Source organism: Ilyonectria robusta (assembly GCF_021365365.1).
Source record: "Ilyonectria robusta strain PMI_751 chromosome Unknown BGZ61scaffold_10, whole genome shotgun sequence".
NCBI lineage: Eukaryota > Fungi > Ascomycota > Sordariomycetes > Hypocreales > Nectriaceae > Ilyonectria > Ilyonectria robusta.
Window position 1 is genome coordinate 651908 of NW_025764444.1, and position 11156 is coordinate 663063.

The 11156-nt window shown below is 53.3% G+C and overlaps 5 protein-coding genes across 5 annotated transcripts; 2 read left to right on the plus strand and 3 right to left on the minus strand.

The window, feature by feature from the left end:
- Window positions 1–238: 238 nt before the first annotated feature.
- On the plus strand, window positions 239–4131 carry BGZ61DRAFT_32801 (P-loop containing nucleoside triphosphate hydrolase protein). The gene is made up of 3 exons (XM_046238975.1): window positions 239–1021; window positions 1077–1524; window positions 1567–4131. Exons 1-3 carry the CDS (start codon window positions 618–620, stop codon window positions 3823–3825), a joined length of 3111 nt encoding a protein of 1036 aa, XP_046104216.1. The 5' UTR covers window positions 239–617; the 3' UTR covers window positions 3826–4131.
- On the minus strand, window positions 3948–5665 carry BGZ61DRAFT_420569 (amino acid/polyamine transporter I). The gene is made up of 4 exons (XM_046243489.1): window positions 5452–5665; window positions 5328–5410; window positions 4176–5286; window positions 3948–4131 (listed from the first exon to the last, which is right to left on the minus strand). Exons 1-4 carry the CDS (start codon window positions 5657–5659, stop codon window positions 3959–3961), a joined length of 1575 nt encoding a protein of 524 aa, XP_046104217.1. The 5' UTR covers window positions 5660–5665; the 3' UTR covers window positions 3948–3958.
- A 269-nt stretch (window positions 5666–5934) lies between these two features.
- BGZ61DRAFT_452141 (mate-domain-containing protein) lies at window positions 5935–7651 on the minus strand. Its single transcript, XM_046245920.1, has one exon. The coding sequence runs from the start codon at window positions 7521–7523 to the stop codon at window positions 6045–6047; it is 1479 nt and encodes a 492-aa protein (XP_046104218.1). The 5' UTR covers window positions 7524–7651; the 3' UTR covers window positions 5935–6044.
- A 280-nt stretch (window positions 7652–7931) lies between these two features.
- BGZ61DRAFT_32809 (arginase family-domain-containing protein) lies at window positions 7932–9519 on the plus strand. The gene is made up of 5 exons (XM_046238976.1): window positions 7932–8287; window positions 8330–8420; window positions 8469–8782; window positions 8841–9259; window positions 9303–9519. Exons 1-5 carry the CDS (start codon window positions 8056–8058, stop codon window positions 9426–9428), a joined length of 1182 nt encoding a protein of 393 aa, XP_046104219.1. The 5' UTR covers window positions 7932–8055; the 3' UTR covers window positions 9429–9519.
- BGZ61DRAFT_390689 (fungal-specific transcription factor domain-containing protein) lies at window positions 9237–11127 on the minus strand. The gene is made up of 3 exons (XM_046242817.1): window positions 10879–11127; window positions 9618–10829; window positions 9237–9573 (listed from the first exon to the last, which is right to left on the minus strand). Exons 1-3 carry the CDS (start codon window positions 11084–11086, stop codon window positions 9542–9544), a joined length of 1452 nt encoding a protein of 483 aa, XP_046104220.1. The 5' UTR covers window positions 11087–11127; the 3' UTR covers window positions 9237–9541.
- Between the last annotated feature and the right edge of the window lie 29 nt (window positions 11128–11156).

Genomic DNA, 11156 nt, shown 5'->3' on the forward strand with positions numbered 1-11156 from the left:
AGCACAGCTCCAACCTCTTTGTCTCTACCACTGCGTTGAACCAGGCCCAGGCCAATGAGTCTCGGTCAAGTACCTCTAGACAGGCACCAAGTACCTCGACCCTGTCTCGCCGGCCCCTCCCACTATGCCTTACTGACGCTGTGCTTTGTACTGTGCCTTCCATCCCAGAGACAAGAGACAGCGCCCGGCCTAAATCAACCCGGCCATTGGCTGCCTGGAGAGTCAACTTCACACGTCAAAAGTAGCCTGCATGGTGCCTCGTTCCTCCCTCGTTCCCATTTCCTTCTCTTCCTTCATCGTCACGTCTGTCTTTTGCACTGCATCCCTTGTTCTTGATTCCCCACGACTCCCGTCGTCAGCGTCCATCTATATCCGTCATCATTACTCTGTCTTCTCCGCCATCCCGTCATCTCCGTCACGACATCGGGATCCTAGCCGCTGTCCCCGCTCTCGGCTCCGTCCCACGTCGCTCTCTCTCGCCTTATCGTCCCTCGCGTGCCTCGTGCCTCGCCCTCACCTCGCCTTGCTCGCCCTCATCCTGTGCTCATCCCCTTGCTTGCTAGCTAGCTGGCTCGCTCTTAGGTTTGGACTTGCATCGTGTATCGCAAGCCCAAATCATGGAGTTCCAGTCAACAAACCCAAGCTTCCGCGTCAGCTGGCTGCTTGGTCTCCAGCCTTATCAGCATATCCCCACGACCCCGCCCTGGGCCAAGCAATACGAAACAAATGACCCCAACTTCTCTGTCCGCTTCATCATAGGCATCGTTCCCAGTAAAAGGTCCCGGAGATCTAGAAAGCCCAGAACCCGTCGCACCGTAAAACAGCCCGTCAAAGCCGAGGAGGATGATTTGGGTATCGACCCGTTTGGTTTGCGGAGGTTGTTTGACGATCTCTCCGAGGAAGAGGTCAAGGAAGCCGAGGAAGCCGAGCAGCTTCCTGTAGATGGAGAACCCGAGATTTTGGCAGAGGCGGGCTTCTTGGAGCTTTGCTCAAAGATGGAGCAGTTGCTGGATGATATTGAGTACGTTGGCCATTCTCTCGGTCGTGCCCACTCTCGGCTCATGCTAATTGTTCAGGTCATCCCAACAAGATTCCGATGATTCAGACAACGAATCTATAGACGGCCTCGACCCTGAAGACTGCGACGACGAATCCCCCTCTCGAATCGAATGGCTACGACAAAAGACGGTGGAAAAGGCCGAGAACAAGTATCTGGACAGGCTCATGTCTCTACCAGGTCTCGAAGAAGCCAAGGCCTTTTTCCTCCATGCAAAGGCCAAGATTCAGGCTGCGACACGACGCGAAACCGACCTGAAAAAGGAAAACTTTGATGCTGTTTTCATGGGCAATCAGGGAACCGGAAAAACGATGCTTGCCAATCTGTATGCCAAATTCCTGGCCTCGATGGGTGTAGTCAAGGCGGTGGGTGCCATCGACGGCATCAGCAAGTTTTCCGCCTACAACATGTCCAAGACGTCGACCCTCAGCAGCATCCACAGCAGTTGCATCACCACCGGCGGATGTGTAAGTTTCCTTGTCCGCTCCAGAGCTAGGCTAACTTGTTAGATTGCCATTATCGACCACGCTCATCTCCTCGATCACGATGATTGCAACTTGTGGAACTTTTACGTCCGTTCCCTGGATCTCCCCGGCAAGATTGTCATCATTTTTGCTGGCAACGGAGATTGGGGCTTGTCCGATCAACTTGGTTACAGTGCCCAAGTCTCGAATCACTTTCCCGTGCTGAAACTGCCCAACTACAACAAGGATCAGCTGCAGACAGTCTTCCACGGCATGATGCGACGATGGTTCAACAAGAAGATGGAGGTTGAAGGGGGCTACGACGGTCCAATTATGAAGATTTTGATGCGCCGGATCACCCAGGGAATCAACGAAAAGATGTTTGGCAACATCTGGCCCGTCCGAAAAGCATTCCTCGAAGCCTGCAGGCGACAGGTGGAGAGATTTCGCCTGGCGCGAAAGGACGGCAACTATCTCGAGGATTACATGATGACCAGGGAGGATTTGCTCGGCAACAAACCCTCACTTGGGCCCGACAACAGCCCCGCGTGGAAGGAGTTGCAGGAACTGGTGGGCTTGGATGCCGTCAAAGAGTCGATCCTTTCCGTCGTCAACCAGGTCAACCAAAACCACATCCGAGAGATGCGAGGCGACGAACCTTTGAACGTCAGCGCCAATCGGGTGTTTTTGGGAGCGCCAGGCACCGGAAAGACGACGGTTGCTCGACTTTACGGCAAGATCCTGGCAGACTTTGGCATTCTGTCCAAAGGAGAGGTTTTTGTCAAGACTCCTACTGATCTTCTAGACCGATACATAGGAGGATCGGAGAATAACACCAAGGAGGCTTTGCGAGAGGCCAAGGGGAGCGTTTTGATCATCGACGACGCCCACATGCTGGATCCCGGGCGCAGTTCCAACAGCCATTCCAAGAATGGAGACTTCCGCGGCGGCATCATCGACACCATTGTTGCTGAAGTCGCTGGCACACCTGGCGAGGATCGTTGCGTCATCCTCTGTGGGTATCCCGATCAGATGAAGGAAATGTACGGCAATTGCAATCCAGGCCTGGCACGACGATTTCCTCTAGACTCTGCATTTGTCTTTGAGAACTTTGACGAGGAAAGTCTTGGGAAGATTTTGGATCTCAAGCTCAACAAGGAGAAGCTGATTGCAACGGACAAGGCACGGGAGGTTGCCATGGAAGTCTTGAAGCGCTCTGCCGTCCGACCCAACTTTGGCAACGGTGGTGAAGTGGACAATCTCATTTCCAAGGCCATCATGGCTCGATTGCGACGCGTCTCCAAAGACAAAAAGCCTGATGAAGATCTCGACGTGTTCCCGATTGAACCCCAGGATTTTGACGCAGATTACGACCGCCTGACCCGAGCCGTCGCCAACACGCGCGCCCTGTTTGACGGCTTTGTCGGCTACGAAGAAATCATTTCCAAGTTTGAGTCCTACCAGTACATGGTCCAGGGCATGCGTCTGCGCAACGTCGATCCGCGACCGTACGTCCCTTTTACGTACGTCTTCAAAGGACTTCCCGGAACTGGAAAGACAACGACGGCTCGCAAGCTCGGCCAGATTTTCTACGACATGGGTTTGCTGTCGGCTCCCGACGTCATTGAAGTCTCGGCCTCGCAGCTTATTGGCGAGTACTGCGGCCAGACAGGACCAAAGACGAAGCGCTTGCTAGAGTCGGCCCTCGGCAAGGTGCTCTTCATCGACGAGGCATACCGACTTGCAGGTCATGCAGGATCGTTTGCCGAGGAGGCTGTGAGCGAGCTTGTCGATGCAGTGACCAAGCCGCAATTTGCTCGCAAGCTCATCATCGTGCTGGCTGGGTACGAGGAAGACATGGACCGTCTACTCCGAAGCAACCAAGGCATGCGCAGTCGATTCGCCACCGAGTTTACATTCCGACCTCTGCGCGCCGAGCAATGCGTCGAGCAACTACGCGCCGTTGTCGAACGTGTCGGCATCACAATCCAGTCAACCCGCGAGATGGACACCATGACCCGGACGTCTCTCATGACTCTTCTCAATCGTCTGAGCAACGAAAAGGGCTGGGCTAGCGGTCGCAGTGTCGAAACCCTTGGTGAGAGGCTCATTGGGCACATCTTCAAGGAGTGTGCCATGAAGGGATACACTGGCAAAGACCTGAGCGTCACTGGCAAAGAGCTGGTGACGATACTCGGTCAAGCATCTGGCCATGGCGGTGCCGGAGCCAAGAAATGGGGTGGTCAGGGGCCCATGGGTGCAAGGCAGGTCATGACTCTACGGGATCTAGAGGGGTACGAGTAAAAGCGAGATTGCGTACATGTTTGAGTATTTAGTTGGCTATGAATCATGAGCATGGTTGGATGGGGAGTTTGGTGTTGGTAGTCTTATTGGTAATGAGAGATGATCTAGTCTAGTGTTCTAGTGTCTGTTAGTGTCAGTGTGTCTGTTCACCCGATCCTTCGTCGTGAATAATTGTTATATTGAATGCCGGACCAGGGTAATGCTTGGTGGCATGTATCAACCACCAGACACCTGTGATGAATAGCACGCCACAGAGAATGACGCAGTTGTAATTCATCGTTGTCGCATCAAACGGCAAAGCAAGGGCTGCTTTGTTAGCGACGTCATGGAGGTGGAGGGGGAGTACTTACGGAAGCAAAAGAAAATGTCAAAGAGGATGATGAAGAGGACAGCGAGTCCGTTGATGGCAACGCCCATGTTGCCGAGATGAAAAGGACCTCGAGGGAAGTGCTTGCGGCCGGTGAGAAGATTGCAAGCAAACGGGATGGCGTATGAGACGGTGCTGATGATGATGAAGGATCCTGTGAGGTTGCTGAATCCGACTGAACTTCCGATGGGAATAGCACCCAGGCCCGAGGCGACAACTGCCACGAACAAGGTCGCCTCAACCGGGCAACTCAGCGACTCGTTTACTCTGCCGAATATTCCAGAAAACGGAACGGCCTTGTCTCGAGCGAGCGCCCAATATGTCCGCGAGTTTGTCAGGACGGTTCCAATCACGCAGCACAGCGACGACATGAAGATGATGAACAACAGCGCAAACGTGGCCCCGGCGCTTCCGGTGGCCTGGTGATAGATGCCCGCCAGAGGGAATGTGTTGATGCCGCTCTGCAGGACGGACAGGTCGGAAATGGCGTAGCCCAGAACGACGGCAAACGCGAGGCCGTACAGTCCGCCAAGGCCAATCTGAAGGAAGATGGCTTTGGGCAGGTTTCGCTTGGGGTTGGTGATTTCCTCCGCCATGTGCGTGATGGCATCTGGTGTTCCAATGGTAAATGCGCCGTTCAACACTCCAGTCATGAACGCGACGCCTCCGTTCCACCCGGTCACGTTGTTCTCGTCGAACGAGCCCCAGACGAAATGGTTGGATGCGTGGCGCTTGGGCATGGCTGCAATGACGATGATTGTCACCAGGCCGCCGACAATGACTAGAAGCATTCCGAGGTTTTGTGTGTACGGAATCAGTCGGTTCGCCAGAATAATAGCCAAGGCGCTGATCCACAGCACAAGCAGGTACGTGACGTAAATGTGCCATGCCTCCGGGGAGTAGTCGTCGGTGTAGGTCGCATACAGCTGCACAGCCGTGTTGGCGGATATCTGGACCAGCGACGCCAGGCCAAACATCCAGCCGTAAAAGTTGATCCAGCCTGCAAAGAAGCCGGCCATTCGTCCCCATTTCGGGCCCGCGGCGAGGGTAGCCCAATGGTAGACGCCGCCGGATGTTGGGAAAGAAGACGCAAGCTGTTTTGTTAGCGAGGAAGTGTGAAGGGCAGTGGACATACCTCGGCCAAGCTTAGTCCGATGAGTGTGTAGTAGGCCAGGGCGACCATGAGGCCGTAGATGACTCCAGGAGGACCACCATTCACTATCCTGTTAGCGCTTTCTGGCAATAGGTGGTGTACTTACATATTGAGACGGAAATGGAAGATCCAAGAACCACCCAAGCGTTGTTGACCGTCACTGCGATGCCAGTAAGACCGACAAGGCCATATTGCCGGGCTAGTTGGTCCTTGTGACCCGAGGCATTGATACGGACGTCAGTCTCACCAACGACAACAGCATCGTTGACTCCAGGTACAGACTCGGCGTCTTTTTCATCCCCGTGTGTACTCATTGTAGCGAATAAATGTTTAATGATGTCTTGACTACAAGGCGTGGTCGATGGGACCTTATATGGACGGCCGTGCCATGGCCAAAGATAACGACTAATAATTTCACCGCGTCTCACCCTGCGCGGGGGTTTTCATGTGTATCAGGGCCGACATGTTGTGCTACAGGCGACCTTGTTATCAACCCCAGGTCTTTTCGTTCATGCTTCAACTGCAGCTCAGCCCCTTGGCCTTATCAACACCCTGAACCCTTGGGGGTGGGGCGAAGTGGCCTTGTTTCCAAGATAACGTCAAGTGCCGAGACTCGCAGGAGTCAGGACTCGTTAGTTGCATGAGGTGTTATCCGGAAAAGATGCCATTTTGGGATTGGGTGGGTGGGATTGAGGCTATCTAAACTTCAACGTCGCCTTCAACGTCGCCGTCAATCGACTCTCCCATGCCGCCGTCTGCTAGTCGGTCTGATGCCTTGCGCACTTCCGTCTCCCAATTGCTCATGCCGACAATGATCCACTCGAGGATGCCAACGAGAGAGAGCGCTACGCATTGTCCCATCCACAACCCGGGCAGCCCCCATCCGTGGAACGCGAGGTATACGCCCGCAGGCAGAGCGCCACCGTAGTAACTAATGCAGTTTACAAGAGCGCCAATCCATTGCCGTCCCATGCCTCTGAGGGCTCCCCCGCAGCTGCCGTTGAGCCCGTCGGCGATCTGGAACAGGGCTACGTAGGGCATGATGTGCGCAACCAGCGAAACGACCTCGACGTCGTCGTTGAAAAGCCGCCCGATGACGTTTTTGGTCGAGAGCAGGATGGTCAGGATCACGGTGCCGAACATTACAGACAGCACAGCCGCGCAATGCGCTAATCGCCTCGCGCCGAGAGCATCGCGAGCTCCGAGCAGGTTGCCCAGTCGTGCGGATGCAGCCACGCCGAGACCGAACGGAATCGTGTTGATGATTTGGTCTGCCGTCATGACGACCGACTGCGCGGCAAGAGGAATCGTCCCAAGACGACCAGCAGCGAGAGCCACAATCTCAAACGCCCACCACTCGGTCCCGACGTGGATGACGCCCAGGAACGCAAGTCTGGCAAACGGCCCCAGGTGAGTGAGTGCGCGTCTCGGAGCAAACCCAGGCCAGCACTCTTTTCCCTGGACGAATGCCGCGTAGGCAACGAGCAGGAAGAAAGAGAGCCAGTAGGAGATGCCAGTTGCCAGCGGGGCGCCGTACAGGCCAAAGCCCAGCGGATAGATGAAGAGGTAGTTGAGGAATGCGTTGAGAGGCGACGTGATGAGGAGGGCGTAGGTGCCCGGTCGGTAGATTCCTTGTGCTTGGAGGTATTTCTTCATGCATTCGAACCAGATGTATCCCAAGCCTCCGGGAGCCAGCAGTTGCAGGAACCTGGAGCTCTGGACGCAGATGAATTCCTCCTGGCCGAGAAGTCGAAAAATGTGCTCGGAAACACACCAGATGGCAACGACAACCACATAGAAACCCGTCAGGACAAACATGCCTCTCTGGAGAAGAATGCCCAGGTCTCGCTTGTCTTTGGACGCCGTGAAGCTGGTCGAAGCCAACGTGTCGAGAGCAGTCGTTCCGCCGAGAGCAATGAGCCAAGCCGTGGCCATGGCAAACATGTACGAAAAGGCAGCCGTGGCCAATGCCTCAGGAGACAGACGTCCGACCACAAGCACCGATATCGTCTGCAGGCTGTTTTGGAGCATGTACGCCAAGATGACCGGGATGGACGCCTTGGTCAGAAACCACATTTCCGTCGCCCATTGTCGGTACTCCGGCGGGGATTGAGCCGGTCGAGGAATCAGAGGAGTCCTCTCGTCTGCCGACGACGTGCGCGATCGTGATGTGGTCATTTTGAGTTGAATTGTTCGTGTAGACGTGGTGTTTTCAGACTCCACGATGTCTTGAGGATAAATGACAATTCGCACAATCGCAACACGTAAAGAAATATTCAATACCGGATAATTGTACAGAACATGACAGAAATCTCTCATGCTTATCAAACCGCTGCCAACCAACCACGCAAAAACCCCACGACGGTTATCTGTCCCACTGGCAAGACATCTGCAGCTTGATCGTAGCCATCCCATTGATCGATTGCCACTCCCCGCCAACTCGTTTCGGCAAGTTAGCCACAATGTGGGGGATGCTGATCGCGTGTCTCGGTGGGTCTGGACTTTTGATGGTTGAAGCATGCTAGCTCTTTTGGGGTATTTACGCGCCTGCAGGCCATGATGATGTGTTGGAGTGGCATTGTATGTGGTATTTGGTGTGGTATTTGGTGTGTGGTATTTGGTACGTAAGTTGGACGAGCGAAGAGGTGGTAGGAAGAGCATAAATAACCCTCGTTTCCCTTCTTCTTGAATCTGTACACTCGCAGACACAATGTTTTCTACTACTTTTCTCGCTTTGGGCTGGGCTGCCGTTGTTGCAGCTCATGCAGGACATGATCAAGAGTCCATGTCTGGACCTCATCAGTCGTTGTGGTACAATGCACTCCCTGGTGATGGTGGCACCCAGGCCGACTCTGTCTTTTCCGGCATCACCACGTTTGGACGTCTGCCATACTTGCCTTGCCTGAGCCACAGTGATATCAAATATGATATTGCTTTTATTGGTAAGTGAAATTGCAAGGTTATGTCCATGGCTAACATTTTAGGCGCTCCTTTTGACACTGGCACGTCGTACCGACCTGGTGCTCGGTTCGGACCCTCTGGTATTCGACAGGGATCTCGACGACTCAACCTTTAGTATGTCGTCTACATTTGTCCCTCCACATTCAATGCTAACAACAATAGTGGAGGATACAATGTCCCTCTCGCCACAAACCCTTTCAACAGCTGGGCCACTGTCCTCGACTGTGGTGATATCCCAGTCACTTCCTACGACAACACCTATGCCCTTCAGCAGATTGAAGAAGGCCACTACAGCATCCTGTCTCGTGCCCCGATGACTGATGCATTCAAAAAGGGACCCGCCAAGAAGGAAAAGACGCTGCCTCGAGTCATTACTCTTGGTGGAGACCACACCATTACCCTTCCTCTTCTTCGATCAATCAACCGTGCCTATGGACCTGTGTCTGTGATTCATTTCGACAGCCATCTGGATACTTGTAAGACACCTATACGCAGTAAGACCTACACGCAGTAAGAGTTTAGCTAACCTTTTAGGGAAACCCAAGGTCTTTGGTGGTTCGCCCTCCAACGTCGCCAGCATCAACCACGGCACCTACTTCTACCATGCCGCTATGGAAGGCCTGCTCGCCAACGATACCAACATCCACGCCGGTATCCGAACCACCCTTAGCGGACCCAGTGATTATGACAACGACGGCTACTGTGGCTTTGAGATTGTCGAGGCCCGAGACATTGACACCATTGGCACTGACGGAATTATCGAGAGAATCCTCAAGCGCGTCGGCACCACGAACCCTGTCTATCTGTCCATTGACATTGACACTCTGGACCCCGCCTTTGCCCCTGCCACTGGTACTCCCGAGACTGGTGGATGGTCTACCAGAGAGTTGAGGACCATCATCCGAGGACTGGAGCACCTCAACCTGATTGCCGCGGATATTGTGGAAGTTGCAGTAAGTGTCACGTCCTCCTCACATTCGTCTCTAACGCATCCAGCCCGCATACGACACCAACGCCGAACACACCACCATGGCAGCAGCCGATGTTCTCTTCGAAGTCATGAGCATCATGGTCAAGAACGGACCTCTTAGCAAGAGGCTGGAGGCAGATGGTGAGCTGTGAGAGCCCAGCAATGTTCATTAGTCATAAATACGCTCAATACAGGCTATTGCAACATCCCACGATCAAACAGCTCCTACTCATGAGTCGTGCAGATGAGTCGGCTGAACTACAAACTAAAATAGAATAATATTGTACTGCAATTCTTCTACAAGTTGTTAGCTTGGATTGTGTCTTGAGCCTGTCACTTACTGAGTAGTTCGCTGGCGCACAGTTTCCCTTCGAAATCTTGCCATTCTGTTCTGAGTTTCCAAATATCCTCAAGGGCTTGCCGGAGGATTCTCACGTGGAGTGAGCCAAGGCACACTTCGAGTTTGTCGACTTTATCAAGGACAAATGTTTTTTGATCGGCAGTAAAAGCCTCGCATCCAATGGTGAATACAGGCATGGCCATTGCTACCCACGTGTTGCAAGGCTGCCCCTGGGTCATGTTGCTTATCATTTCATTCATTGCCTCGACGGCAGATTGAATGGCTTGTGATCCAGAAGGCATATTGTACAGCCGTCGGTACAGGTGGATTAGCGTGGCCTGTTGAAAGGTCTTGTGGCAGAGTGCAAAGTCGCGCCCAGATTCCGGCGTGAGAACTGATGAGATTGAAACGTTTGGTGGAGCCTTGGCGTCTCGGCTAATCATTCCTTTGACCTTGCCAAGAAGAACGTCGGCTTCAAAATGCGTGGTTTCGCCGGAGCTAGGTAGCTGATTGATTTGTTGCAAAATCTCCAAAACTTCCTCACTGTACCCTAGGAAACCATCGATCTGTCCGAGAGACTCGGATGTAGCCACACTCACTGTTGAATGGTCGGAAATTTGCAACGACGGTAGATGAGGAAGCGTTTGAAGGGAAAGATATAAAAGATACAGATGTTTCATGGCGGATTGGACAGGTCCTGGATTTGTAACGAATTGTTGATACGCATGGTCGCCACCGAGAATGGCCTTGACGCCTTGTAGGTGGATTCGCCAGGAAGAAATCTCTTGTCGGCCAGCAAAAACGTCTGCGAGGCACCAGACGAGGCAGGTTACCAAGACAATCTCATCCATCTGTCCATTCGCCAAGGCCGTCCTCAACAGAGACAGACCAGAACTTTGCAGGTGTTCTATCACCCGGAAGATGTCAACGCCGTCGACTTCAGTCAGGCCTCTTGACGAAAAACCCGCGGCCGATAAGGCGAGGCCTGCTGAAAGCAAAAGAGGCGATTGGAGCATGGCCGGAAGGAGACCTTTGCAGAGATCCTCATTTATGGACGGGTGGCACGACAAGGATGGGAGAATATCCTTGGTAAAGTAGTCCAATAGCCTTCGATATCTCTGTGGCATATGCATACCATTCGGCAGGCTTTGAGGTATTAAAGCCAATCCATCCGGGACCTTTGTGCCGTAGACGAACCCGCCGTTGTCACCATCTGAAAATCAGCACGTCTCCGGGATTGGCGATTGACGGGATTGAATTACCTATTCTTTCAGCCGAATCCCCCGAAGAATTCAAACACACGCCAAAGCATGACTTTTTGAACTTCCGACCGCCCCAGACAAGCTTCAGCGTGTAGTGGCATGACCGTTTGAAAGCGAAGCACTGCCCACAAGTCGGTTTACTTTCGTCACACTTTCTGCGCCTCTTTCGGCACTCTTCACACCCTTGTCGAGATCTTTTCCCAGGCATAAGGATTCGAATATCGAGATATGTGTGATGGCGTATCTTACGATGGGGTCGAGGTGGATTTATACCGCAA